Here is a 27,935-nt window from a genome sequence, read left to right on the forward strand (position 1 = left end):
TGGGGCTGTAATCACCTCCCAGCCTGCAGGTGCAGGGGTCACGATTTAACAAGACAAAGGAGACAAACAAAAACATGCTACCTAGGAAACTCTGTTGGAAATAACCCCAAAGAAGGCAGGAAGCACTTCCAATAGGAGGTGGATAGAAGGCCTATTTTAGCAACTGTAAGGCCAGACACCAGGCCCAGTCAGGCCTTGTGCGCTCCCCGATCTCCCCAGGACACACATTCTCTGTAGTAATAAATCAGAGACTTTGAAAGACTTGAGAAGCCTGCGATGTTTGGAGAAAACAAAAACAAAAATAAAATGTGTTGAATATTTTAAAGCACATTCTTCTCTAATTTACAAATTGGTTTTACTTACTTATTTTACATTTTCCAAGGTACAGCAGAGAGCTTCATATAAAAAATAGCTAAATGTTTCAAAGCTACCATGATTTGCTTTGCAAGTTTTATAATTGTAAAGTACCCAGTGCCTAGCACTGCTGGCACGTGGAAATGATGGGTGTACGTGTCCCCTGTGGATGAAAGGAAGTTACTGTGCCTCCTTCCGCTGTGTTTTGAAAGCATAAACATTTCAAGAAACACATGAAATAATATATCAAAAGTCACAATTGTTTCAAAGTTTTTAAGAATCCACCCATCAAACTGTGATAAACTGTATTGTATTTGTCTTATTTCAACTGTCTTAATCTCTTCTGTAATTCCTATAGAGTTTAGCACCATGATTTGCAAATAGTACTTTCATAGATATTAACATGCAGATTTGTGTTTATCAATAATACATTATACCACTTAAATCTTACAATAACCCTTTAAAATGGTTATATTTTTTCCCATTTTCCAGAGAACAAAACCAGAAAGATTAAAAGTGTTAAGACTAGTCAGTGGAATCGCCACACCTACACTTTCTGACTCGTGGTGGGTGGCACCTCCACCAGGTGCTTTTATGTAACCTCACAGCCCATCTGGTCCCAGAAAGCATTGCCTCAGCAGAGAAGGAAACACACTGAGGGGAGGAGCGTGCGTTTGTGGTCTGCCACTCAGGGCCACCTCGGTGGCTTGGCATCTACGCCCACGGCGGCAGGTGACCATGCCCGGAGCTGCCACCTCCAAACCTACTCACCCTAGTTATTCTGACTTGAGCCCCAAGAGGATTCGCCAACCCTTGGGACCAAATGCACGGTTTGGGCTGGTCTCTCCCAGGACATAGACGTGGCTTTCCTTTGCACTGAGTTGCAGCCCATCCCAACTAATTCTAACCAACAGGCTGAGCAGAGCCCAGGACAGAACTCTGGACAGACAGCTGAGCTGGGATACAGTATGAAGGAATATCACCCTGAGTATAAGAAACAGACCATTTTAATTTTCAGGGACTAGACAAACACTTGGGAAATAATAGCAAAAACAACTGAATTTCAGATGGATTGCAGGTTACCAAACACAATTAAAAAATAAAAAACGACGAAGGGTTCAAGATGGTGGAGTAGAAGGACGTGCGCTCACTCCCTCTTGCGAGAGCACTGGAATCACAACTAACTGCTGAACAGTCACCGACAGGAAGACACTGGAACTCCCCAGAAAAGATACCCCACATCCAAAGACAAAGGAGAAGCCGCAATGAGACGGTAGGAGGGGCGCCATCACAATAAAATCGAATCCCATAACTGCTGGTGGATGACTCACAGACACTGGAGAACACTTATACCACAGGAGTCCATCCACTGCAGTGAAGGTTCTGAGCCCCACGTCAGGCTTCCCAACCTGGGGGTCCGGCAACGGGCGGAGGAATTCCTAGAAAATCAGACTTTGAAGGCTAGCGGGATTTGATTGCAGGACATCGACAGGACTGGGGGAAACAAAGACTCCACTCTTGGCGGGCACACACAAAGCAGTGTGCGCATCGGGACCCAGGGGAAGGAGCAGTGACCCCATAGGAGACTGAACCAGACCTACCTGCTAGTGTTGGAGGGTCTCCTGCAGAGGCGGGGGGTGGCTGTGTCTCACCATGAGGACAAGGACACTGCCAGCAGAAATTCTGGGAAGTACTCTTTGGCGTCAGCCCTCCCAGAGTCGCCATTAGCCCCACCAAAGAGCCAGGTAGGAGCAGTGTTGGGTCGCCTCAGGCCAAACAACCAAAAGGGAGGGAACCCAGCCCCACCCATCAGCAGACAAGGGGATTAAAGTTTTACTGAGCTCTGCCCACCAGAGCTACAGTCAGCTCTACCCACCACCAGTCCCTCCCATCAGGAAACTTACACAAGCCTCTTAGATAGCCTCATCCACCAGAGGGCAAACAGCAGAAGCAAGAAGAACTACAATCCTGCAGCCTGTGGAACAAAAACCACATTCACAGAAAGTTAGACAAGATGAAAAGGCAGAGGGCTACGTACCAGATGAAGGAACAAGATAAAACAGAAATATAGATCAATGGAACAGGATAGAAAGGTAGTTATCTATGTATATGTTCCTATTACCATTTTCTTAATTGTTTTGGGTTTGTTTTTGTAGGTCTTTTCCTTCTCTTGAGTTTCCTGCCTAGAGAAGTTCCTTTAGCATTTGTTGTAGAGCTGGTTTGGTGGTGCTAAATTCTCTTAGCTTTTGCTTGTATGTAAAGTTTTTAATTTCTCCATCAAATCTGAATGAGCTCTTTGCTGGATAGAGTAATCTTGGATGTAGGTTCTTCCCTTTCATCATTTTTAAATACGTCCTGCCACTCCCTTCTGGCTTTCAGAGTTTCTGCTGAAAGATCAGCTGTTAACCTCATGGGTATTCCCTTGTATGTTATTTGTTGCTTTTCGCTTGCTTTTAATATTTTTTCTTTGTATTTAATTTTTATGGTTTATTAATATGTATCTTGGTGTGTTTCTCTTTGGGTTTATCCTATATGGTACTCTGTACACTTCCTGAACTTGACTATTTCCTTTCTCCCCTGTTAGGGAAGTTTTTGACTATAATCTCCTCAAATATTTTCCCAGACCCTTTCTTTTTCTCTTCTTCTTCTGGGACCCCTATAGTTTGAATGTTGGTGTGTTGAACGTTGTCCCAGAGGCTCTGAGACTGTCCTCAGTTCTCTTCATTCTTTATTCTTTACTCTGCCCCCTGGCACTTATTTCCACCATTTTACCTTCCAGCTCACTTATCCGTTCTTCTGCCTCAGTTATTCTGCTATTGGTTCCTTCTAGAGTATTTTTAATTTCAGTAATTGTGTTGTTCATCACTGTTCGTTTGCTCCTTAGCTCTTCTAGATCCTTGTTAAATGTTTCTTGTATTTTCTCCATTCTGTTTCCGAGATTTTGGATCATCTTTACTATCATTACTCTGAATTCTTTTTCAGGTAGCTTGCCTATTTCATCTTTATTTATGTGGTCTTGTAGGTTTTTACCTTCCTCCTTCGTCTGTAACATATTTTCCTGTCATTTTTTTTTTTTCTGACGGGTGGGGCTGTATTCCTGTCTTACTGGTTGTTTGGCCTGAGACGTCCAGCACTGGAGTTTGCAGGCAGTTGGATAGAGCCGGGTCTTGGTGCTGAGATGAGGACCTCTGGGAGGCCTCACATCAATTAATATTCCCTGGGGTCTGAGGTTCTCTTGTCAGTCCAGCAGTTTGGACTCGGAGCTCCCCCCACAGGCACTCGGGCCTGACCTCCGGTCTGGGAACTGAGATCCCACAAGCTTTGTGGAAAGAAAGAAAGAGAGAGAAAGAGAGGGAGGGTGGGAGGGAGAGAGAGAGAGAGAAAGAGAGAAAGAAAAAGAAAGAAAGAAAGAAAGAAGGAAAGAAGCAGTACAATATCAAAGAATAGAAAACAAAATAAACTTAGAAAGATAAAAAATATATTAGGAAAAATAAAACTATAATTGAAACAACCAGTCGCTCGGGGTTCCTCCCATCCCCTTTGGTGTCCGTGGTCCCCCACCAGTGCCTGGTAGGTGCCCTGGCTGTGCAGAGACGCGAATTCTGCGGCCTCCTAGTACGCCTTCTCCTGCTAGTTTTTCACCAAAAAACCCCTTCCACTTTCTCCCGACAGCCAAACCACATTCCCCGGCCTCTCTGGAAGTCACACAACCCAGCTGAATGCAGGGAGAAGCTGCAGCCCTACGCACAGGCTCGGCCCCACCGGCACGAGCCTCCGTCCACCGGAACATCAAGAGAGGGCGCTTAGAGGAAAGCACCTGGTCACCTGAGCTGCTACCCAGTAGGGTTCACCTGACCAGCAGCACTGGGCTGGGGTGGTGAAAAGCAGGAAACGAACTTCTACTGTGTCAGGCACTGAAACGTGAGATTATTTGCAAAAGCCTGCCCAGACGCACCAGAACACGGTATGCAGGTGGTCCACGGCGACGGAGCATCTGGTTAAACTCCACTTTGTAATGACCCGGAAGGCAGACCCCTCTCTCTGATCCTGTAGCCCTCAAGGAAATGATGGGAAAGAACCAGCATTGGTAGCCCACACTTAAAGTTGGCTCAAGCAAGCAGAAACGAGTGGAAACAGAAAGTATCCAGAAGCCTGGGGGCTTCAGGGAGGCAAACTGGAATGGGTTGCCCCTCAAAGCTCCCAAGAGACCAGGGACCATCTAGACTCAGCCTTCCCGGGAAGGTCAGGGTCAAGGATGGTTACCTTCCCACTCAAGCCTTTAGTTCCACATAACCTCCAGGTCTCAGCCATTCAGTTTCAAGAGACACAAGAGAGCAAGTACGCACAAAGAAAAGAAAAAGTCGGGCTTGAACAGCACACCCGGCGGGACTGAGGTAGAGCTGCCGGCTGGCAGGCGGAGCTGACAGGACGAACAGAGCCAGGAGCCCACGTGCTCCTGGGAGAGCCAGGAGGCCAGAGAAAGGGCACAGCAGGCACGACGGCTGACTGCTTAGGACTGAGCGTCTCCGGGCCCCCATCTTCACGGCTGCAGGAGGGGGACCACGGCAGCCCCCTCCTCACAGACCACTTTACACGAGGCCATGGAGGGGAAGGTCTGTGGGGAGGACCAAAGGCTTCAGAAAACAGCCGTCCGGTCCCCAGGCAGCAGAGTCAGGGTCCACTTGGGAAACTCCTCCAACACCCACTCCACCTGATTTCAGCACTGCTATGGACCTGTCTCCCTTAGGAAGGGGAGAGTCTCTGGAGGGGGAGCAGTTCATGGGTCACTGGACCCTGAGGAACCACGTCCGGGGCTGACGGGGAGAGCAGTGCATGCTGAGAGTCCTCTGTGTCCCGCTGGACGCCCTGCCCAGGTTGTGCCCCGGGGAGATGGGTTCTGCTTGTGGGCTCAGAGCCGAAGCAGACTTCTGGCTTTAGTCTGATAACGGTGGCTGCCCCTGTTCCCCAAGCCATTCCCTTCCCTTCTGGAAACTACAAGACCCAGCTTCCTTGGAGCTAAGTGCCACCACGTGGTTGAGTTCTGGCCAGGGCAGCAGGGGCAGGGAGTATGTGGGATAAGCAATGCAGACCACTTACAAGCCCAGCCCAGAAAACCATGAGGAGGGAACCACCAGGTGGAGAGATGCTGAGGAGTGGCATCCGGCCTGAACAGCCACAAGGACCCTGTGGGCAGGAAGCATGCTATTATCTGTCAGGGTCCTTTGCTTCTGCACTAGTCTACCCACACCGACAGAAATCCTTTAACCTTTTTCATGTACAAAAGCAATACAATGCAAAATATTTAAACAATGCAAAAATAATAGAGTTGGCCTTTCCCTCCCTACCTCCCCTCCTTGCTGTGTCTTCCCCGGGGAAAATCAATGTAAGAGTCCAGTATGCGCATCACAGGAACAAGTCTGAGAGGGCACACTACAGTTCGTTTCTAATGAGGTTCTCGTGTATCTCAGGCTACAGAAGCACCTTAGGAAAATCTGGAGACAGTGGCTGCTAGAGAGACCATTGTTGTAAAGTTAAGTCAGTAACTCCCAGACAGCTAGAGGCTGTATATTCAAGACCCTTCCACTGATACAGCAGAGCATGTAAGCTGCACACAATTAGAAAATCCAGACTAGAAAAAAAAACAAGGGCACCACTGTTAAAACCTTGCGCATCTCCTTCTGTTTTATTTTCCTTTGTATAAATGTGTATATGTATATTTTTTAGAAAGAGAAAACTACTCCACTTTGAGTAAAAAAGATCATAATCTTTCTCTTTTAGCAGCTAAGCCAGCCAGAGATGTGCCAATTTATTCTTGAGTTAGGAAAACACAGTGTGGTAGTCAGATAGCAGGTTGAGTGCCCACAGGCACCATAATTAAAGTACCCTTAATGGCGTACTTTGTAGCAAAAGAAAATATAAAGTTCTACACGTTCGCCAGAACCAGAGACAGGTTCTAATTCTAGCTCCTTTGAGGACAGAACTAGTATAAAAATGGAGCAATGGCTGATCACGGAGGTACGGGAACACTACCAAATTATACTCAGGCATTCCCGTGACTTTTAAGTCCTTTCCTAAGTTATTAAACACTTTAAAAGGTATTACTACTCTTTATATTTAGCTGCTTTCATTAAAAATAAAACTGATATACTCTTTCTGTTGGTCAGGCTGAGTAAAGCCTGATTTTACAAACCTGTGGTTCTTGAAACACAAATTCTGTACTTCTATGCCACGTGAATGAAGAAAGTTGTCTGCCATATCAGTAAACACAGGATGTTGCAGCCATCAAACCATCACATTACAGCAACCCAACGGTGCACCCTGAGGGGACTCAGGATGAGAAAACACAGGATACTGGCCCCAGATAGCTGAAGTGCATATCAAAGGAAGGATTTCAGTGAGCCCAGACTCTTGCATCTTCCCATACATAGAAAAACACTAAATTCCTTAACTTGAGATATCCGGTTTTCTCTAATTAACAGTAATCTTTTGATGTTCCAACTACCTGGTCTTTGTTACAAAAATTCCTACATATCCTGGCTTCCCCCTTGCCTCTTCGTAGCCATCCCTCAGAGCTATCTGAGAATCCTGTCTCCTGAGCTTGAAGTCCTCAGAATGTCCACCGAATAAAACATAACTCTCAGCTTTTAGGTTGTGCATTTTTTTCAGTCCACACCACCATGACTTGTTAGGCAAGCACAAATCACTGACTACCAATAGCAGTAACGATGCTAAAGTTTTAAAGTCAATCTTTTCCAATGATTTAAAACAGATCCAGATGTATCTCTATAACCTACACACTTCCTTGTATTCCAGTCTGATATGCTTTCTTGACAGGAAAATGTTAAACTCGGAACAGCCCCGGTTCAGCGCGTGTCACAGGTAACCAGATACTTCTTGCAGGAGGAAGTGTTGAGGTCCACTAGTGCCATCTCATCATCAACCCAAACCAGTAACTACCCACCTGGATACAATTTCTCCTAACTTCAGGCAAACCAACCCCCCCAAAATAATCAGCCTTAAGTCTGTCATGTCTCTTTTACATGCCCAAAGGTGAAAGCAAATGTAACTATTCAATGCGGCAACAGACATATTCTTTCACCCAACACATGACAATCTCCTTAGCAACATGACGAACCCACATCTTGTAGCTGCTTAGCAGAGTTCAGGTTCTGTAGAAAGGAGCACAAGGGTCACTGCCTGTTTTTAATATTTACACTCCACCTGTTTCCACAAAAGTGATCCATTAAGTTCTAAAATGAAACACAGGAATTGGAATCAACACGAAAGTGTGATACTAAAATGCACATAATCTTTCTTGGGAGAATCTTTTCCAATGGCCAACAGGCGTCCATTAACACCATATTCCAAATTAACAAAATAAATGCTGAATATGAATACAACTTCAGTCTGAAGCCTCTCTTAGGAGCATTTCGAGAAGTAACACAGTTAAGAGAAAGAGAGAACAGGTAACAGGCGCCCGGACAACGGTCCCTCGGGCGCACCTGTTTCTCACCTGGGGACCCTCTGGGACCTGACGCTGGACTCGCCAAGTGGACGCGCAATCCAGGTGAGCACCCTGCGGCGTAGGGCCAGCGCCCCGCCCCCGTCGCCCTGGTTACGAGCCCCCGCAGCTCGGCGCCCTCACCACCTCGCCATTCTCGCGAGAACCCGGAGTCTACGCACTACCTCATTTCCGGGCTTTGCCTCACTTCCGGGCGCCGGCCAACTACCGGCTTTCCTCACTTTCGGGCGCCGTGCCACCTCCGGACACCTTATTTCCGGGCGCGCCTCACTTCCGGCTCCTCCGGCCCGGCCGCCCGGTCCTCATGCTCCCGGCGCGGCGCCTGCGGGGAGTGGAGGTGAGTCCAGGGGCGGATACCGGACCTGCCGCCCGCGCCCACCCCGGCGGACCCTCCGCCCGACCCCGCGCCCGGTGGGTCCCCGGCCCACTCCCCTCCTCTGCCCCTCCCGCCCCGCCTTCGCGCGCGTCCTCCTCCCCGCGGGTCCCCTCCCCGGGCCGGGGGCGGGGCGGGGGCAGCGCGGGGCGGGCCGCCGAGGTGGCCGGGACCCGCCCGCAGTCTGCGGCTCCGGACGCGCTCAGCGTGTCCTCCCGCTGTCGTGTGTCCGCAGGACAAGTCACAGATGAGGAAGGCACCGCACTAGGCGCCCCAGTCATGGCAGCTCCGTGGAAGAGCGCTCTGCTGCTGCTGCTGGCGTCTCAGGCTGTCTCCTCGTTGAACGCCTCTGACGAGGAGGAAGTTCCAGAAGAATGGATCCTTCTGCACGTTGTTCAGGGTCAGATAGGAGCTGGGAATTACAGCTATTTGAGGTTAAATCATGAGGGAAAGATAGTTCTTAAGATGCAGAGCTTGAAAGGTGATGCGGACCTGTATGTATCCGATAGCACCCTGCACCCGAGCTTTGACGACTACGAGTTACAGTCTGTCACTTGTGGCCAGGACGTGGTTTTCATACCAGCACACTTCCAGCGCCCCGTGGGAATAGGGATTTATGGACATCCGTCTCACCACGAGAGTGAGTTTGAAATGAAAGTGTATTATGATACAACGATCGAACAGCACGCCTTTGGTGAGGCTGCTTATTCAGACGGTACAGATACGAGTCGGAAGCAGGCTTATGCTCCAGAAGATGCGTCTCAGGAAGAGGAATCTGTTCTTTGGACGATATTAATTAGTATTTTGAAATTGGTGCTTGAAATTCTTTTCTGATTCTTTGAACATACTGTGGGGTATAATACCCTTAATCTGTGGAGCCGAGTGCAGTTCGCCGTGAACCTACTTGTACCTGGCTGGAATTCTGGCTACCTTTCCTAGATGGGGGATGGAAGAATAAAGCCATACAGTTTTGTTACCTCAGTCACCCCAGAAGTATGAAAAGCATCAAGCACGACATTTATTTTCTTTCTAAACATCAAAATTCCTGTAAAAGGAGTATGCATAATAAAATGTTTCAACCCCATTTTGATTAGTCTGTCAGGTGACTAAACACGACTGCAGTGACTTACGAAGTTACAAAGTGTCAGCGTTGAAGAGTTAACTAAAAGCAAGTCTGAAACGTAATGATTTCTGCACACTTGCCTGAGCATGGACTAAAGTCCCATGCCTACACCCCAAGCAGGGACAGCACCTCCTGTCCAAACAGGATTTCCTGGTAGGCAGGTCCCAGTTAAAGACAGTTCTAAACCCACCCGCACCAAATCTCATCAGGTCATTTGTAATTTTATCATCTTGGGCTCCTATTAAAAGTCTTCCGTTATTAAATAACTTTGCTATGCTACCCATGGTAGACAAGAAAGGATACAGATTAGGAAAGTTACATGAAAATAATAGTAACTTTTAGGCTAACGGAGAAATAAAGTGTTTCAAATTAAGCTGCATGATATTACCACTGAATTTCTGGAAAGAGACGGGGTACTAAGATAAAGACCTTTTGGGAGATGGAACTATTCTTCTACCTGAAATTGGTTTCAAGGGTAAGAGTAGCTTATAACAAAATGAATGAACTTGCAGATTTTAAGCACACAGTTTCAGAAATCTTTTATTGGCATAAAAATGAGAATGTCGTAAATTGGCACCAAATACTTCATTTCAATGCACATTACAGTATTGGGGTCAAAAACTATCCCTCTTTGCTGTTTTTCCCCCTTCTGCCCACTTTCCTGGGTGTTGGGGGGGCTTGCTGACAACAGTCACAAATCCAGCGACCTAGGAGAAAAATTGTTAGTTAATACAGGATGAAATTTAACTTTTTAGGACTGAATTTTAAACCCAGTTAGCTCTCCTTCTTTGGCAACGGCTATTGATAATCCTCACTGGATTTCTGGTGGGACGGGCACTAAGGAGTTCCTTAATTTAAGGAGAAAAATGCAAACTTCCCTTAAGGTAATCCGTGTCATCAATGCCCTGTGAGTGAAATGCACAGGGGGAGGGAAGGGGTCATGGGAGGAACTAAATAATGGTAGGGACCTTTCAACAGTTAAAATCCTTTCTGAAATTCAAACACTATCATACGCTAAAAGTTCAAGCATACAAATCCCAATATAAAACCTGTTACTGACTTTCGCTTATTTTCAGCCCGTGCTGCTCAGCGGCAGCTGTGCGCTCCTGGCATCCTCTCAAGTGCTGGTGTGCTGCACTCACACAGCCCTGTAAAGCGTGTCAAGTGTCTGACGGCACTGTGATGAGCCCTACAACATACTTGATCTCAATCACTGAACAAGTCTGAATAAGTAAGTCGCTTGCATCTCAACAAGTCCCAGGAAACCTAGGCACGTATTTTATAAAGTATGAGACGGTGTCACCCATGCAAAGAAGTTCTAAAGTTACACAACTATGCGTGTGATGTTTTAGTCCGATTACTGTGATTTACTCTCTGATTCTGTTCATTCTGGTTATCTGGAATTGTTATGCTGCCTCAACTTACAAAAATCTGGTTTAATTTGTATAAAGGCGCAGCTTCTGTTACGTTTCTAGATGACTTACAAAATCAAGGCTTTGAAACAAATGGATGCTACTCCTGTAGCTATTTCAGTAGAACACTGCCTCAATCTATATACACTGAGCTCTACTTCCAAAACTTAGAGGCAGTCTGATGTCTCACTTGTCCTTTAGTCAGCTTGTCTAAGGATGAAAAACAGGTGGACATGATCACAGCTTTGGTCACTTCTTGTGAATAAAAGGATCTCCAGGCCCGTCAGGTGATTATGCTGTTCATGCAGCCTCAAAAAAAAAAAAAAAAAAAAAAAGCTGGAAGAGACCTTCCACTCAGAGATAACATTCCTTCTTTTTTAATCTTTACCTGATGGAATAGCACCAAGGCCCACACAAAAAGTATGATAACCTCTGTCACACACATCACAGAACATCATTTCTTCTTCATGGTGGGGTTGTCCACATATAATGCAAGTCTTACACTCCATACACTGCCATGGGTAGGTCTTAATCATAGAAACAAGCTCCATGGTCATATCCAGGCAAGAAGGATGGCCTAAACCAAAACCAGTATTAGTTGTATTTCACACAAGAATTTGTAACTTAATATGGCATAATAAAATGCTAGTTTGCTTGGACGTCTCAAGAATGGCTACAATGTTTAACTGCCAAAGAGGAACGAAAACACAAAGTCGAAAAAAATACATGGACTTTATATATTTGATGATTCTTTGGTTCAAGTCTAGCTGACAACTAAGAATCCTAGTTTTCGAAGCAACAAATAGGGTGGTTAAAATGTGAAGACATGTCAATACTTACCACTGTTATCACACTGGGAGCAGTGTATAAGTGATTCAGCCTTCCCTTTCTTGTTGGACTCCTTACCCTTCAGACAAATTCCACATAGAGCATTTGGAATGACCTTTGGCTGGAAGGGTAGAAGAGGGCTATAAATTCATGCCAGAAGAACTTACTATGGGTTCAAAAGGAATTATCACTGTATTGCCTTATCTTTACTCTGGTTAACTTGCTAATGAGGACCTTTTTGAAGGACATAACCTGACATGAATCTGCCTTCAACATACAACAGCCTACCGACTAAAGCCTTAGATTTCATTTTTAAATTTTGTCAATGGCATGATCTCATGTTAGGATTAGATACAGCATTCTACACTCCCTACATGCCCAGTTAGATCCGTATAATGAACTGGAAGGGAAGACTAATACATGTCAAACTGCACTATTAACTGAAAGAGAAAAATCCAAGTACTGAGTGACCACTACACGGAAGTTTTAGGCTTGTTCCCAAAGGGAAGACTCCATTGTAAGCAGCTTATATGCTCATCTTGTTTAAAAAACCTGATATTCTCCAAAGTTGCGAAACTAGATCTATAAAATCTAAGTTACAAAATCAATGTTTTAACATTTTTAATTGCAAGATGTCTCAGCATACAATCGTGTGCAAAAAAGGTCTGTGTGATTATTCCCTTTGCATATCTAATACATTAATAAAAGAGCCTATATTTAAGAGGAAAAGCATTCACTATGACATACAAAACATGAAAAAGTAGTTCTCAGACAGGCAAAATATGAAATTATCACTTAAAAGTATGCAGACACCCTATGTTTTAAGTACCATTCATTTTTCAGATTAAAAACAGGCACTATCCAATGAAGGCATCTGGGCTTTAAGAAAACACGTGGCAACACATGGAAAAGAACAAAGAAGAAGGTTCACTACACCTGAAATCGGGAGGGGAAAGGGGACATTGGAAGATCACAGCCTCGACCGTAGTAACACGATATTCACTGGCTCCACATGAACATGGGGCAGTGGTAGGAAAGGAGAGCAAGCCGGGGCCAGGTAGGAAATGGGGGCCAGGGGCATGTTTACTCACTCACTCACTCATTCATTCATTCATTTATATAAAAACTGGGAGAAAAGGCATTTTAAATAGAAATATTGTATTTCTGTTTAATACAACCCAGCCAAATGCATCTTATGTTTCCCTTTCCTAAGCTACTGAACAAACGAGGAGCCTAAACAAAATTCCAACTTTGCATACTGTATTATTCCAGCTTTGAAATGTCTCACTGCCACCTTCAAAACCTGCACAGCCTAATTTGTTCTGAATTCTTTAGGTTTTTTAAAATTTTTTTAATTATCTTTCTCTACAAAAGATGACAGAGGCATTCAAAAATAATTTTTGGCTTATTTATTTAAAAAAAAGTCAACCTTATACATAAATATTATAAAAACAATAACTCTAAACAATCACAAATGTCTCTACAAAATAATAAATATCATGGAAGTTAAAACATACATATAAAACTTTACTGTTGACTATTCTCCATCTCCTGTGTATCTTTATACCCTGCTCCCCAAGAGAAGGATAGTGTCACATGCTCAAACCTCTTAAGTCTTGCAGTGTAGTTACCCTCTGTTGTCACTGCTACATTCTAAGCATAAAAGGTTCTCATTCCTAAATAAAAAATAGCTAGGAAGTGCACTTCTATGATCCAAATTCTGGTTCAGTTATGATCAAATCTGTAACCGCCATAATATACAGCAGAAAGCTACCTATCAATCCACCAAAAAAAAGAAATATCTTTTGGTTACGGTACCTGCACTAAATGTAAAAGATACACTTATTTAATACTTGTAGTTCAAGTTAGATACTGGCATACTAAGTACTTTAATATTTTTCAGTAAAGTCAAGGAAGTAACCACACAGTATTGAAATCTAAATCAAGAACTCCTCATAGGAGATCCTTTACAAAAAATCCAAAAGAATAAAACACAAAGCTAGTCATTCACATTCTAGAGCAGTTCAAGTTCTACAATCATTAAAATATACATTGAACACCTATGATAAAAGGGATACCAAGAAAATTCTAGGTTTACTTCTAAGCTTAAAATCATAATGTTTTGTTAAACCACTTAAAATTTTTCTTACCCAATAGTCTTCGTCTTGATGAAAAGAGGGAGAGACGGGTGGAGAGGGAGGGAGAGGGAGAGAGACAGAGAGAGAGAGAGCTTTGCAGCATTTTCTATGATGATATGCCACAGCTCAATATAAGAAAATACTTTGTTCACTCAAGCACTCTTGAGCTCTCTCAGAAGCCACACTGCTCACGTGGAGGACTGTACACGTCGGGTACCAATCGCTGACTGGGAAGCTCGTCTCTCGGGCTTTGCAGTGGTGTGGAGGAAGGGAACAGTGTATGGAACTCTCTGAAGGTTAATAAACGGAACCCTCCATACATGTCTGATGGAGACAGTCCTACTTCCTAACAGCACAACATCAAAATTTCACTACTGACAAGAAAAAATAATCTCCCTAAGAGTTCTCAGCATCTCAAATAAAAGGCTCACAATACACTTATTTTCCTGCTTGAAAAACCACCAAAGATAGTGAGACTTCCATGTTAGCATTAATATAGTATAGATTTTAATTATATACTTTTAACATAGGCCTGAATCCTAATAATTATGCTGCGATTTCAGGTTAATGTAACCTAACAATACTGTCCTACAAAATTAAGGGCAAGCACTAGTGAATCTTATTAAGCAAGACATCAAATACATTATAATTTTTCTTAACTCCCATATTTTAAAACATGTTTATATATATGACCTTCAGCTTAAAGTACCCTAATTTTTAGGCACATCTTGGCTTATTAATACTTTTCATAGAGAGGGTAACTTTTAATAAACATGTTCACATTAATGTATTGTCTAGATACTGGTTGTTCCAAACTCTGAAATAACTGAAACACTTTTAGGTACTAAAAATATTCACAGATTATAAAATGCATTCTGCGTATCAGACTCCCGTGAGTACTACCAATTTAGGTTAATCAGTTCATTTCTTCTACCTTAAATCAATGATAGCATTGAATAGCTCTTCACTTTCAGCCTCTAAACATCTGTTTCAGTATTTTTTCTTTTTTAACCCATGATTAATCCAGGCTTACTTTCTGAAAGGTCTATGTAACACTGACAGTGTGCTTTGAGCTGCAGCTCCCATTCCAAGCTCTTCCAGGACCAGAAGCACACTGTTAGCAAACACAGCAGGCCAACTCTCCAAAACTTAATCTCTGGAGGTCATTTGCTTTCAATTATTAAGCATTAATTTAAATCTTTAGTTTAAAACAATTAGATAATCTATGTATGTAAAACAAGGACAAAAATCACATGGCTGCAGCCTAGTGCAGCCATCCTTGCTGAATGAAGCTGGGCTGAAAAAATATATACTTGAAAGCTGATGACGTAAAGGCATTTTCTAATTAAATACGGAATATGCTAATTTGTGAAGTTGCTTTTTTACTTCAGGAAAAGAAAGGCAATGGACTGTTAGCAGGGCTCTGCTTAGGCTAGGGACACTGGCCAGCGCCCACTTGAACCCGTGCTTCTGGATTATACACCACAACCCTGACCTGACATACACAAGTGTTCAGCAACTCCGCTCAGCAAAACTTTCTGATCAACTTACTCTAAAATGCTCCTTCAAAACCCCTTCATAAGCACGTAACAAGCATACTGATACATAGCAGACTGAAAAGTGTATATTTCACTGTTACCACTCAAAACATAAAACTTGCAGCTAATTCTTCTCCTTTTATGATACTCTTAAATCCCCATATATGAATAAGGCTACTCATCGCTCACCCGACCCTCTGAAGGGGAAGGGGCAGACGGAAGGAGGAACCGATAAAAATAACCCTATTGTTGACAGCATGCTACCTGACTCTGAGAATAACCGGATCAAAAGTTAACAAGTTAACATCTAAGCCAAACCACCTGCTAGATAATGCGTAAATCCTCGTCACAGAACTGCACAGGCTACCTGCCAAGGTTAGGCTGAAAGCCACCACAATGTAGACCACTTTTACTGTTTTCCACCAGAGGGTTAGCTCAGCGTGGCCAGTGAGTGGACCCAAGAGTTCCTAGACTGAACCCAGATGGCTCTTAGTGAAAGGCACTGCAGAAATGCAGCCTGGCCTAAGGGGCTCCCTCCCCACTGCATGGCTCAGCGGGCCCAGCTTCACCAGTACCAGGGCGCTTTCAGCATCAGACCATGATGCTTTTTAGTCTGAGGAAACAAGTATAAAGTTCTGCCTATTAGATCACTCCTTAAAAACCCATACTTGCCTGGTTATTATTTAAAAGAACAAAAAAAGATTCTCTTATCAATTGTACATATACAGAAAACAGAAGCTAAACCATAGCCAAAGTGATAGAAAAGCCACCAGGAAAATAAAGCAAAAAGGAAGGGAGGCTGACAGAGGGCACACACCACAGAAGAACAGCTAGTGAAGTGCAGCAGGCAGGAGCTCCACAACTTTGAAATTCAGAGTTAAAATATTTCAGGGAGAGAGGCTGGTCAGGAAGGAAGCTGAGTCAGGGGCTTTTTTCTTCTACCTTGTACCCAGGAACTGACTTGGACAGTACAGAACGTTTGGAAGCATCTTTTCGTGGAGGAGCAGCCTTGTCCCTGGACCTCTGTCTTCCCTGCAGAGGCTCCTCCTGGCCTTCAGGAAGGCCTTCCCCCTCAGACACGTTGCCAGAGGAGCTGTCCTGCAAGCCAAAGGCACAAACAGAGGTTCCTTGGAACTCATGCAGATTCGAAAACTACAGAATATATCCAAGAAAAGTTTTAAAGTTCCATTAATTCAAAAATAAAAAGAGAATTCTAATCTAAGAAAACATCTTCCAGTGTGAGACTGAAAGAAGTCATGGTAAGAATCATTTATCCATCTTACATTATAGCTAGTTCCATTTATATCAGCAAGTACCTTAATCGACTTTGTTTTCTGACCTAAGTCAACAGTAACAGAATTATCTACTTCAGCTATTATTACACGACACAGCTTCAACACCATTTTACCATGTCACAAGGGAGCATATTTGTTTCACACAAAAATATTCTTTAAAAAAGAAACTACTTTAACCAAGTGTGGGTATTTTTACTGAGTAATAAAGGTTGTTAAAGAAGTTCTTCAAGCCCACACCTGTAACTTCCTAATGTTAAACTAGGCAGAGGGCCAATATCGTCAAGTATTTACAACAGTATCAGACATATTGTACATGTTCAAAGTTTAGGAGCTCATTCAATAATCAATTCTCCATTTTTTAATTTAAAATTTTCTAATTAGAATAAAAATGTTACATTCATATAAATTATGAAAATTATAAAAGAAAAGACCAAGTTATCCATAACCACCCTGGTAAATATCCTGAGACAACGCCTGGGAACGTGATGTATCTCTTTTCTAGTTACGTGTTTGTACAGATACCCAGGTTCACACACTAACACACACACATCCTACCTACATGTGTGCCCTCATTTTTTAAAACACAAACATGAAGCTGAATTACACTGTATGTGTGTGTGCATCTGTGTTTTAATATTTTTAAGTGTTATGTGCACTTCATCACATCATTAAATATTCTTTGAACTGCATTTCTACCATGTAAATGTAATATGTAACCCACTGTGGACATGATATTTCTAATTTCTGCTATAGAAAATAACAGGCCAATGGACATTTCTTCATTGGATTTTAAATTTTGTTACCATCTGATCAGGTTCTTCGCATAAATTCTATTAGTGTATTTGCCAAGTCAAATTCCATGGAAGTTAAAAATCTTGGTACAGACTGTGAAAACACTTTCCCAGAAAGCTGTATTAACCAACACTCCCACTAGCAGTGTAGGAGAGTGTCAACTTCATCACACCCTCGTCACAACACAGCACCCCTGTACCAACGTGACGGAAGAAAAGCAGTGTCGTCACTTTAGTATCTGAAGAGCATCTTTCTTTAATGCGATATGTATCAGTAAATATGTTTTAGAGGCTGTTAGTGACAAAGTGTAGTGCCCATTAATGCTAACACAACCCCACGTTCAGGTCGGCTAGAAAGATATAAAACGGCCAGCTGCTTAATATGCCATGCTAAATAAAAATCAAACCCCTGACTACTGTCTTCTTTGTTCTCCTTCAGTTCCACAGAGCACATCAACTTCCCGACTGTCCTGCAATTGCATTTTGCTACAAAAAAAAAGTCATGCAGGAAAACCTAACTAACAGCACATGTTGGTAACCTTAACATTATCCCAGAAGAGGCCGAAGACTATTAATTAAGCAACAGAAACACAAGTTAATGTGCTCCCCCTAACCCAAGACGGTTAAGCATAAGATTGTAAACCAATGTCTAGTACCCTGCCTAACCTGCTCATGAAAACCACAAAGGGGCAACTTTAAGGATAAAACTTACCAAAGGCCACACACAGATAGTCCGTATCAACACACACAATCAATAACTTTTCCTGATGGAAGCTTTTGGAACTTATATGCAACTGTCCTTTTTCAAAAAGAGGGTAGTGATACAAGTTCAATTTAACACTCCAGGAAAGCTATCAGCAAAACTTCAAAGGAAAAGGAGACACCTCCTACTGAAGATAAACGTTCTCACCGAAGTGCCTTTATTTTTCCGTTTCTCATCACCTCGACCATCTTCGGCATCATCTGAGTCACCATCGCTATCGAGAGCAGGGAGCTCAGGATCCAGGGGGGGCTCATAAAGCGCTGTGTTTAATGGCAAATACCGCAGTTCATCTGGCGAGTACCTATAGTTCAGAGAGAGGATTTTCAGTTTTCCTTTTTTTTTTTTTTTTTTTGGCTGTGCCGCACGGCTTGCGGGATCTTAGTTCCCCAACCAGGGAGAGAACTGGTTCCATCCCGTGCCCATGCCCGTGCCCCCTGCAGTGGGAGCTCGGAGTCTTAACCACTGGACTGCCAGGGAAGTCCCCAGTTTTCCTTTATTGTTAAATATATATGGACTAATTTTGAACTACGATAATAGCCTTAATATTAACCACAAATACTTTCGAAAAATGATTAGAGGCAATAAATACTTTTTTCATTTTGGTACTCAAATAGGGACAAGGAATAAAAAAAAAGCCTAAACATTTTTTCACCAGTCTAATATAAAATGTATATTTGATTCTTGTTATCAAAAGATTATGTCTCTCTCCTTTACCCTCAACACCCTCCCCCCGCAAAAAATGTCAGCAGACAAGGACGAAACTGTGGCAATACAGAATCCTGCCTGAGCACCTCCACCCTCCCACTTTCCTGAGTCCTCACTGCCTGTGCGCTGCTGCTGCTTCACCTGTAAAGCAGGTATGGTAACAAGTCCACCTCACAGAGTGAACGTGAGCATCAAATAAATCAACACAGGTAAGTCACAGCGGTGCACAGTACAAGATACTATTTAAGAAACAAAATTTCCAGCAACAAATTCTTTTAAACCAATTGTGAAGCATGTATTCTAACAAATGTAATCATCTCTTTCATCTGAAACTAGGGGTCAGCAGGTCAGTCGGCACACGGCCCGCAGACGACGTCCGGGCCGGCCCCACAGGACCGTCCCCACAGGACCGCACACGGCCCGCAGACGACGTCCGGGCCGGCCCCACAGGACCGTCCCCACAGGACCGCACACGGCCCGCAGACGACGTCCGGGCCGGCCCCACAGGACCGCACCAGGCGGCTATGATCTCGGAACCTCAGTAGGGAGAGGACACTGGATCAGCATCCCGCTGACCTAAGACGTCACACCAAAAAGCACAGGGCTTGGGAAACAGGCCTATCACTCAATAATGTGCTTTGCCCAAAGTGAGAAAATGAAAATGTGCTGACCCATGATTTAAGTTTGACTTTCAAATAGTGTGATTGTATAGTCTATTTGTTTTTAATTTTATTTATTTATTTATTTATTTATTTTGGCTGTGTCGGGTCTTTGTTGCTGCGCATGGGCTATCTCTAGTTGTGGCGAACGGGGGCTACTCTTCGTTGAGGTGCGCGGGTTTCTCATTGCTGTGGCTTCTCTTGTCGTGGAGCATGGGCTCTAGGCACATGGGCTTCAGTAGTTGTAGCACGCGGTCTCAGTAGTTGTGGTTCTTGGGCTCTAGAGTGCAGGCTTAGTAGTTGTGGCACATGGGCTTAGCTGCTCCACGGCATGTGGGATCTCCCCGGACCAGGGCTCGAACCCGTGTCCCCTGCATTGGCAGGCGGATTCTTAAGCACTGCACCACCATGGAAGCACGTATAGTCTATTTTAAATACTACTGTCTAAAGAGTATTCTCTATCCTAGAAAGCATAAGGTTTTTTATGAAGTAAAAGCTGAGATTTTGACACAAGTGATGCTGTGGGCCCTGTTTTCGGTTATATCCAGGTTGGAAAGGAGAGACAAGCAGCGTTCTTGCTACAGGAACGGAAGCAGTGGCAGGCCAGGGTAGCAGAAGCTCCCAGGTGGCCATGCCTCCCCACAGCCACTCTGTGCCTTCCTTCACACCCTCTACATCTGTGAAAATGCAGACGCCCACGCAGAAGGTCTGGGGGCGTGCTTGAGAGTCTGCATTTCCAATAAGCTTCCACATGTCACCAGCGATGCTGGGCCATGGACCATACTTTAAGGATGGAGGTCTGGAGAACCCCTGGCACCTGTCCACAGAAACACAAACAGGTGGGCAGTGAGATGGCACCTCAGGCTTTGTCAGCAGATGTTCAAGTTCTGTAGAGAGCATTCTTCACCACAGAACCATAGAAGATACAAAAGACTGACACAAATCTTATACATCTTATGGTGATGCTTATAGAGCTAAAAACTTCTAGAAGACAAACACAAGGCTTTGAAGTCCCTCACCAACACTGATGTTAATGGTAAAAAAAAAAAAACAAAAAACCACTAAGTACCTTTTGTAATATTCCTGGAACTGTCCAGGGATGAGGGCCACTGGGTAAGAACTGACCTTGGTTCTCTCTGTCGGCAACACTTTGTACTTCCCTTGAGGCACCTGGATAACCTGGTTTAACACAAAGAGAAAGACACACCGGACTCCATGCGAAGAATCAAGGCTTTAGGAAAACAGCTCCCTCTTGCTCTCTACCGTGTTTCTCCCCGCAAAAGCTAAAAATATAAGAGACGTTAGGAGCTATGACCTAAGGGGGTTGGTATTCCTAGTTCTAGTGAGTTCGTCTGGCTGTTTACCGTGGCCGTCATTTCTGAGGAAAGGCAGTGTGTCTGCTCACCACTTAAGGGCTACTTATGAAACCTCTGGAGCTCAACGTCCTCATCTATGAAACGGAAATTGTAAGTTTTAACCTCATGTGGTAGGGGTGAGAAGTACGTGAACGACTATGGACGTCTCTTATACCTACCCCTGGGACACACAAGGATGCTATGCAGCTACTAGACTCCTTCAGTAGCATGCCAACCAAAAAGCAAGAGACATATCACACACACGCAGAGAAGTGAAGCAAACAGTATCAGGCACATTAAAAACGACAGCTTCGGTTCTGGGGAAGAAAAGGACATACTGCTGGTACGAAACACTACGGTAAAGGTGTTCAGTAGCCTACGGTAACAAGCAATTAGCGAGGCTCAGGGATGAATAAATGTAAGAGATCCTACATGCGTCTGTAAGTCAAAATAAGCTCTTCTTTCTTCCATACGTTCCCGGTTTAAGTTGCTGTTAAATTCAGCTGCTTTTTTGGCAGCTTTCTTAATGTACTCAGGCACTTTGCTGGCTTCAACTTTCTGAGTGTTCTGTTGTTGCATTTGCTGAAATAAAAATATTACAGTTGGACGTCACATCTAACTCTATAAAACGTCATTCCCCCAAACCAACATGGTGGTTACCTAGACACTTACAGAATATTCTTTATAGTGATCTGTAATTCGTTGGCGCTCTTTTTCTTGAAGAATGACAGAATATTCAGCATGCTTGGCTGGATATTCTTTTATCATTAAATCAATTACTTCATCACTGCGCAATGCTGTTAAGCCTATTTCAGACCAAAGAAAAGGTAAAGAAGCTTTTTCAAGGCTAAGTGAACATACCACTTTGCAAAATTTGCTTTTCCTTCAAACTACTCTACATTTAAGAAGTTTTCCAATAGTCAAAGCAAAATAGTTTAATACATTCAAAAATAGTAAAAAATAATACTCATAATACAAAGTCAAACAATTAAAAAGAAATAGATTACCAAAGCTGCAAAGGCAAATAAATCAATTTTTCAACCAAAACTTTTTTAAGATTCTACATACTATATATAAACACATATCCCTTTACTAGAAACAACTGCTAAATAATGACACACACTAACCACTGGCAATCAACATGGGACACTAGATGAGAAACGGACTTTTTCAGTATATACTTCAGTTCTTAGTCTTCAAATTTGATAGACCAGAAATATTACAGAGTCAATTCAAATTTCACCAAAAGCATCAGCACCCACACATAAATCACAAAGGCAACTTCTGGAACTCATGGCATCAGATTATACCAACTGCTGAGATGAACTCCCATGGTTTTATATTAAAAAGTTGCCTTAATATATTTATGAAGGGAAAATTACAAATAAAGCAGGGAGATAACTATACATAACTAAAAATTGAGCAAAATTTGCCTTTTAAGAGACGAGGACCAATACTTTTAAAAAGTACTGTACAAATTTTGCACACAAAACATACACACACGTTGACACTTCTGTTAAAGTTATTAGAAAATGATATTGTTATAAAACATCATTCTCTTCTGTATTTTAACAATAATCAAAAATGAAGTTAACAGTTTAGCATTTAAATAATTCAATCTATTTATTAATTCTGTAAAATATTTTGGGAAAGAGAATAAATACTCATCCGGTATCGCCTCATTAATGTTCATTACCTAGAGTGCACTGTGTTTCTGTAATGACATTCAGCTCTCTCAGGTACAGTTTCTCCTTATGAGACAAATCTCGTCGCTCTAAATCTCCAAAAAAAAAAAAAAGAATAAAAGACTATCAAAAATAGTCTTTTGCACTTGTAAAACCTTTAAAAGCTTAAAAACCTTTAAAAAATGTTTAAAGTTAAAATCTTCATGGATTTAAAAAAGTATTCCCTGTTACATATTCCAAATATTATTATTAAAAGACTACACAAAAAAGCTTACAAATTAAAAAAATGAAAGGTAAAATAAAACTGAAAACAGAGTAATCCAAAGCCAGAAGGTAAGACAAATAGCTGTACTGAACTAGCTGGTGAAACACAGCCTCTCCAAGTTCAGATACAGCTGATGCAGCTACCTCGATCCCTAAGGCCAAGAAGCAGCAGTCAAGAAACAGAGCCCTTAGTTCATTCATGGGGCTACAAAAGGATTTCTCCCTCAAGTTTTTCCAGGAAATTCATCTTCCTCATTTTGCTTGTATATCAGTTTACAAGACATAAGAGAGATGCTGAACGAATGAAAGCTGCAAATAAAAATCAGTCAGCAGAAGAATATAAAACACGTTATAAACAATCCGTACTCAAGTATTCAGCACTTGACAACCTATCAACAAGAATTACTATTAGTTAAAAGCTAGATGTAATCTGTTATATAAACTAAGACTTAATACCTGGATATTTCCGTTTAAAGGAGGTCACACCCAAATATTCACTGACTTGCTCCTGAAGCATATAGTATTCTCCTGTTTCATCAGGCGGCCATTTGTACTCTATCAAATTTTCTGCTGGATAGTAGCTAAAGCTAAGCACAGAAATATGTATTATGCCTTAAATGTAGCTTTTATAACACTTTAATCATTTTTGTTTTAAAGGATATTCATTTTTAAACATTTTTGAGAATATATTTTAAGGATTTGGAAAAACTATTTTAATTATTTTAATTCTCAGTCTTCTATGATTTTGTAATACAAAGAAGTTCTTATGATTTCATGTGCATCAATGAAATTACAAAAGAGGGAGAGATAAAAGAAACAACCATCTGGAATACCAAAGCAAAAAATTACGCTGGAGGGCTTCCCTGGTGGCACAGTGGATAAGAATCCGCCTGCCAATGCTGGGGACACAGGTTCGACCCCTGGCCTGGAAAGATCTCTTCCCACATGCCGTGGAACAACTAAGCCCATGAGCCACAACTACTGAACCTGCGCTCTAGAGCCCATGAGCCATAACTACTGAGCCCACATGCTGCAACTACTGAAGCCCGCATGCCTAGAGCCCATGCTCTGCAACAAGAGAAGCCACCACAATGAGAAGCCCGTGCACCGCAACAAAGAGTAGTCCCCACTCACTGCAACTAGAGAAAGCCCACGCACAGCAACAAAGACCCAACGCAGCCAAAAATAAATGAATGTTTTTTTAAAAAATGTACACTGGACATAACATTTTCCACATATCACAAAGAACAAAGTCTCACAACTGTCAGGAACAAAGGCAACGTTTTTTAGCTTTTGCAAATCGGGGTAGTGATACCAGTTCTGAATTCTTTCTCATGGGCTTAGCACCCACAGCCACTATTTCATGCACCCAAAGGATAAAGTAATCAACTTCTGTTTCCCATCTTCTGTTCAGTGAGTCACAAACAGCAGAGAAAGCAGAACTCTAAAAACCCATTTCTCAATAAACTGAACTATAAAGTACATACACTCCACATACCCAGTGCACTACAGATCAATCCCCAATCCTGAATAGTAAAGACTACAGATGTCTGGACCCGGACCAATTCAACCTCTAAATTTCATCAGTGGATAATACAGGCAGAATATAACACCATCTTATGCATCCATCCAATTAAAAGTAACAGGCAAAAGAACAGTTTTCTCAAAAGTGGTGCTAGGAATTTGGACAACCAAATGCAAAAGTATGAAATTGAACCTTTACCTCATATCACACAGAAAAATTAATTAAAAATGGATGGACGACCTAAATGTAAGAACTAAAACTAGAAAACTTGAAGAAAACATAGGGGTAAATCTTCATGATCTCAGATTTAGCAATGGATTCTAGATATGAATCAGCAGTGGATTCATAGCATGTGCAACACAAGAAAGAGTAAATAATTTGGACTTGAGCAAAATTAAAGATTCTGTGTATCAAGACACTATCAACAGAGTGAAAAGTCAACCCACAGAATGGGAGAAAATATCTGCGAATCATATGTCTGATAAGAATGTCTAAACAACAACAACAAAAAATTTAAAAATGGGCAGAAAACTTGGACAGACATTTCTCCAAAGATATACAAATGGCCAATAAGCACATGAAAAGACGCTCAATTTGACTGGTCATTATGGAAATTCAAATCAAAATCACATCAAGATTCCACTTCACACCTTTTAGAATGGCTGTTATCAAAAAAAAAAAAAGGAAATACAACAAGCTGGTAAGGATGTGAAGAAGTCAGAAACTTTGTGCATTGCTGGCGGGAATATAAAATGGTGCAGCCACTGTGGAAAACAGTTTGGCAGCTCCTCAAAAAGTTAGACATAGAATTGCCACGTGACCCACCTGTTCCACTCCTAGGTATATACCCAAAGAAGTCTGAACAAATATATTTATACACCAATGTTCAAGGCAGCATTATCCACACCAGCCAAAATGTGGAAACAACCCAGTGTCCATCAACAGATAAAGAGAGAAACGTAACACAGAGAATAATTATAGCAATGGAGTATAATTCAGCCTTAAAGAGGAAGGAAATTCTAGCACAAGCTACAACATGAATGAACTTTGAAGAAATTATGCTAAGCAAATTAAGCCAGACACAAAAAGGCAAACACTGTATCATTCTATTTACATGAGGTACCTAGAATAGGCAAATTCGTAATGGCAGAAAGTAGAATGGTGGCCGCCAGGGGCTGGGGATACGCGAAATGGGAATTTTATTATGTAAAAGTTTTGGAAATGGATGGTGGTGATGGTTACACAACACTGTGAGTGTAATTTATGCCACTGTATTATGCTCTTAAAAATAGTTAAAATGGTGAATTTAAGTGTATTTTAACCACATGAAACATTGAGTTTAAATTGCACTAAGTAGCAAAAAGCAACTTGGCTCTCACGTTGTAAAACACAATAAAAACATTCTACAATCTTTAATGATTGCCTTTGCCAGCGCTGGGGGATAGGGAGCAGGGAGCTAATGCAGAGAAAAGACACGTACCACAAAAAACATTAGTAAGCAATAAAATGACAGTACCCAAGATCCTGACTGGAAGTGTCACAGCTCCTAGAGCTATCTCCTGAGCCCATTCGCCTCCTTTTGGATGGTTGGGTCCCATCATTTGAATTATCTTCATTATCATCCTAAACATTTAAAAGATTCAAGAGATAACAAGACCAATAAATAAGGAAAGATTAATTATGTATCCTCCCAGACTTGCTAGAAGGCTCAACTTAAAGGCTTTCTAAGGACTATACAAATGTTAACTTCCTACTATAATTAATGAGGGACAAGAATCTGGAATGGGCAAGACCTGGGAAAAACTAATCTTCAATACAAATCAAAGTAAGAAAATTTTCAATAAACTTGTAAGTCTAAATCTACTTTTGCTTTCTTACCAAGAGGTTAAACTGCCTCCTGCTTTAGAGAAACACATAAAATTGCTGCAATACTCTGAAATTAAAGCAAATCCTCCTACCCTAGCTAGGATAAAAATGTACGGATCACGTAGTGTTGAACTCAACTTATAGCTGGTTTATTGGACTATTCTAACTGGCTACTTTAGGTACTTATATCCCTGTGAAAAGGGAACACAAAAGGACTAAAAACAGATGATCAATCCTGTTAATTTTTTTCTTACATTGCAAATATTTAGCAAAAAATATACCCTAATAAGAGTCATCAACCTATATAACACCACACAATACCTCCCAAAAAGGAGAGGCTTAAAAAAAATTTTAAGCGACATCTTCCACTACGTGACAATATGAAGGGCTGTTAAGTTAGACCGTTTCATTAAGGCAATGAATGATGTTATCAAGTGTCAGGAAATTAATTTAATCGCATATTAGTTAAGACTTTAAAAAATAGATTAAAAAACAAAATCAAGGTAATGTAGCTTCCTAAGACAATACAATTTTGTTAAATACCACGGTTCTAAGAATACAGAGGTAGTAAGTATGTTGGTCAAGCATGCCAAAGCTGGACTGCCTGGAATCTTACTGGGCACTGCCCTTCACGGGCTGAGTGGTTATCCTCTGTGATCAGCTCCTTATCTGTAAAACTGGGACCCTAATACTGCTTCCAATACTTGGCTAATGTAGGGATTAAATGAGTTAATACATGGGAAGCCCTTAGAGCAAGGCCTAGCGAACAATTAAGTGCCCAGTAAAAGTTAGTTAATATGATTCTGATGCTATGATTATAAAGTATTAAAAGGCTCCACCTGGGCTTCCCTGGTAGCGCAGTGGTTGAGAGTCCGCCTGCCGATGCAGGGGACGCGGGTTCGTGCCCCGGTCCGGGAGGATCCCACACTCCACGGAGCGGCTGGGCCCGTGAGCCATGGCCGCTGAGCCTGCATGTCCGGAGCCTGTGCTCCGCAACGGGAGAGGCCACAACAGTGAGAGGCCCGCGTACCGAAAAAAAAAAAAAAAAAAATCTCCACCTGTTAGGAATTTACTCAGATTCTTTACCAAATAGCAAACAACGGGGAATATTCTCCTCTTCAGTTCTTACAAAATAAGCATTCAATTGAAGAGCTCTGTATACTCCTATAAAGAAAAGCAACCAGGTAGGAGATGGAGAACAGTCTAAATCCATTCTCCAAAAACTTACACATAACAGTAATTCTCCCAAGTGAAACATTTCATATTCAATAAGCATTTGAGTATCATTTCTATTTTACTTGCTTCTGAGCACTTTAAGGGTTTTAATATCCATTGAAGCACATTTCCCTTGGCTTAAAAATTTAGACACTCAAAAAGGGACAAAAAGTTAAAAATGCGAAGTCCTCAGAAAAGCTGAAACCACAATTTCACAAGTAGTGTTTGAATTCACTATTATAAATTCTAGGCAAATGTGCTATAACATAAGGTGAACATCGGAGAGGTCAAACAGCAACATATACCTCCTAATATTATGACGGAATACAATTAAGTTGAAAGAACTTCGCTTGCAACCTCGATATTGACCCAGAAGTCCTAAGCTTTAAGGCTGCCGAAATCTCCGATATCAGCTATCTGCATTTCAGAGTCACAGGCGGCTCCCACCTTGGGATAAAACCCGTTTCTGGGGGTCCCACACTTGCTTCAGACACGCTCCTGCAGCTGGGCCTGTACTCGGGGGG

General features: G+C 42.3%; 2 protein-coding genes across 4 annotated transcripts in view; one reads left to right on the forward strand and one right to left on the reverse strand.

Annotated features, from left to right (window-relative positions):
* The first annotated feature begins 8,121 nt into the window (after positions 1–8,121).
* Positions 8,122–9,333, forward strand: CUNH6orf120 (chromosome unknown C6orf120 homolog). 2 transcript variants are annotated; one of them, XM_024744902.1, is made up of 2 exons: positions 8,122–8,213; positions 8,485–9,333. In XM_024744902.1, the coding sequence occupies exon 2, from the start codon at positions 8,529–8,531 to the stop codon at positions 9,081–9,083; it is 555 nt and encodes a 184-aa protein (XP_024600670.1). In that variant the 5' UTR covers positions 8,122–8,213; positions 8,485–8,528; the 3' UTR covers positions 9,084–9,333. The 2 variants fall into 2 exon arrangements, with proteins under 2 accessions (XP_024600670.1, XP_024600671.1); XM_024744903.1 differs by having other exon boundaries at positions 8,159–8,287.
* Positions 9,334–9,894: 561 nt separating this feature from the next.
* The window catches only part of PHF10 (PHD finger protein 10), a 19,663-nt gene continuing 1,622 nt past the window's right edge, over positions 9,895–27,935 (reverse strand). The window contains exons 2-12 of one of the 2 annotated variants that reach the window (XM_024744897.1): positions 25,847–25,953; positions 23,262–23,392; positions 22,553–22,630; positions 21,529–21,662; positions 21,289–21,438; positions 20,571–20,680; positions 18,285–18,438; positions 16,231–16,386; positions 11,625–11,733; positions 11,173–11,361; positions 9,895–10,079 (exon numbers count right to left, since the gene is read on the reverse strand). In XM_024744897.1, the coding sequence (XP_024600665.1) occupies positions 9,994–10,079; positions 11,173–11,361; positions 11,625–11,733; positions 16,231–16,386; positions 18,285–18,438; positions 20,571–20,680; positions 21,289–21,438; positions 21,529–21,662; positions 22,553–22,630; positions 23,262–23,392; positions 25,847–25,953 (1,404 nt within the window). In that variant the 3' untranslated portion in view covers positions 9,895–9,993. Of the gene's footprint in view, positions 10,080–11,172; positions 11,362–11,624; positions 11,734–16,230; positions 16,387–18,284; positions 18,439–20,570; positions 20,681–21,288; positions 21,439–21,528; positions 21,663–22,552; positions 22,637–23,261; positions 23,393–25,846; positions 25,954–27,935 lie in introns of both variants that reach the window. The other variant, XM_024744896.1, reaches the window with a different exon arrangement.

This window comes from Neophocaena asiaeorientalis, unplaced genomic scaffold, assembly GCF_003031525.2.
Source record: "Neophocaena asiaeorientalis asiaeorientalis breed wild unplaced genomic scaffold, Neophocaena_asiaeorientalis_V1.1 scaffold649, whole genome shotgun sequence".
NCBI lineage: Eukaryota > Metazoa > Chordata > Mammalia > Artiodactyla > Phocoenidae > Neophocaena > Neophocaena asiaeorientalis.

What these genes read in the sequence shown, in the direction of transcription:
- CUNH6orf120 (XM_024744902.1), top strand. Translation starts at nt 8,529, where the DNA reads ATGGCAGCTCCGTGGAAGAGCGCTCTGCTGCTGCTGCTGGCGTCTCAG.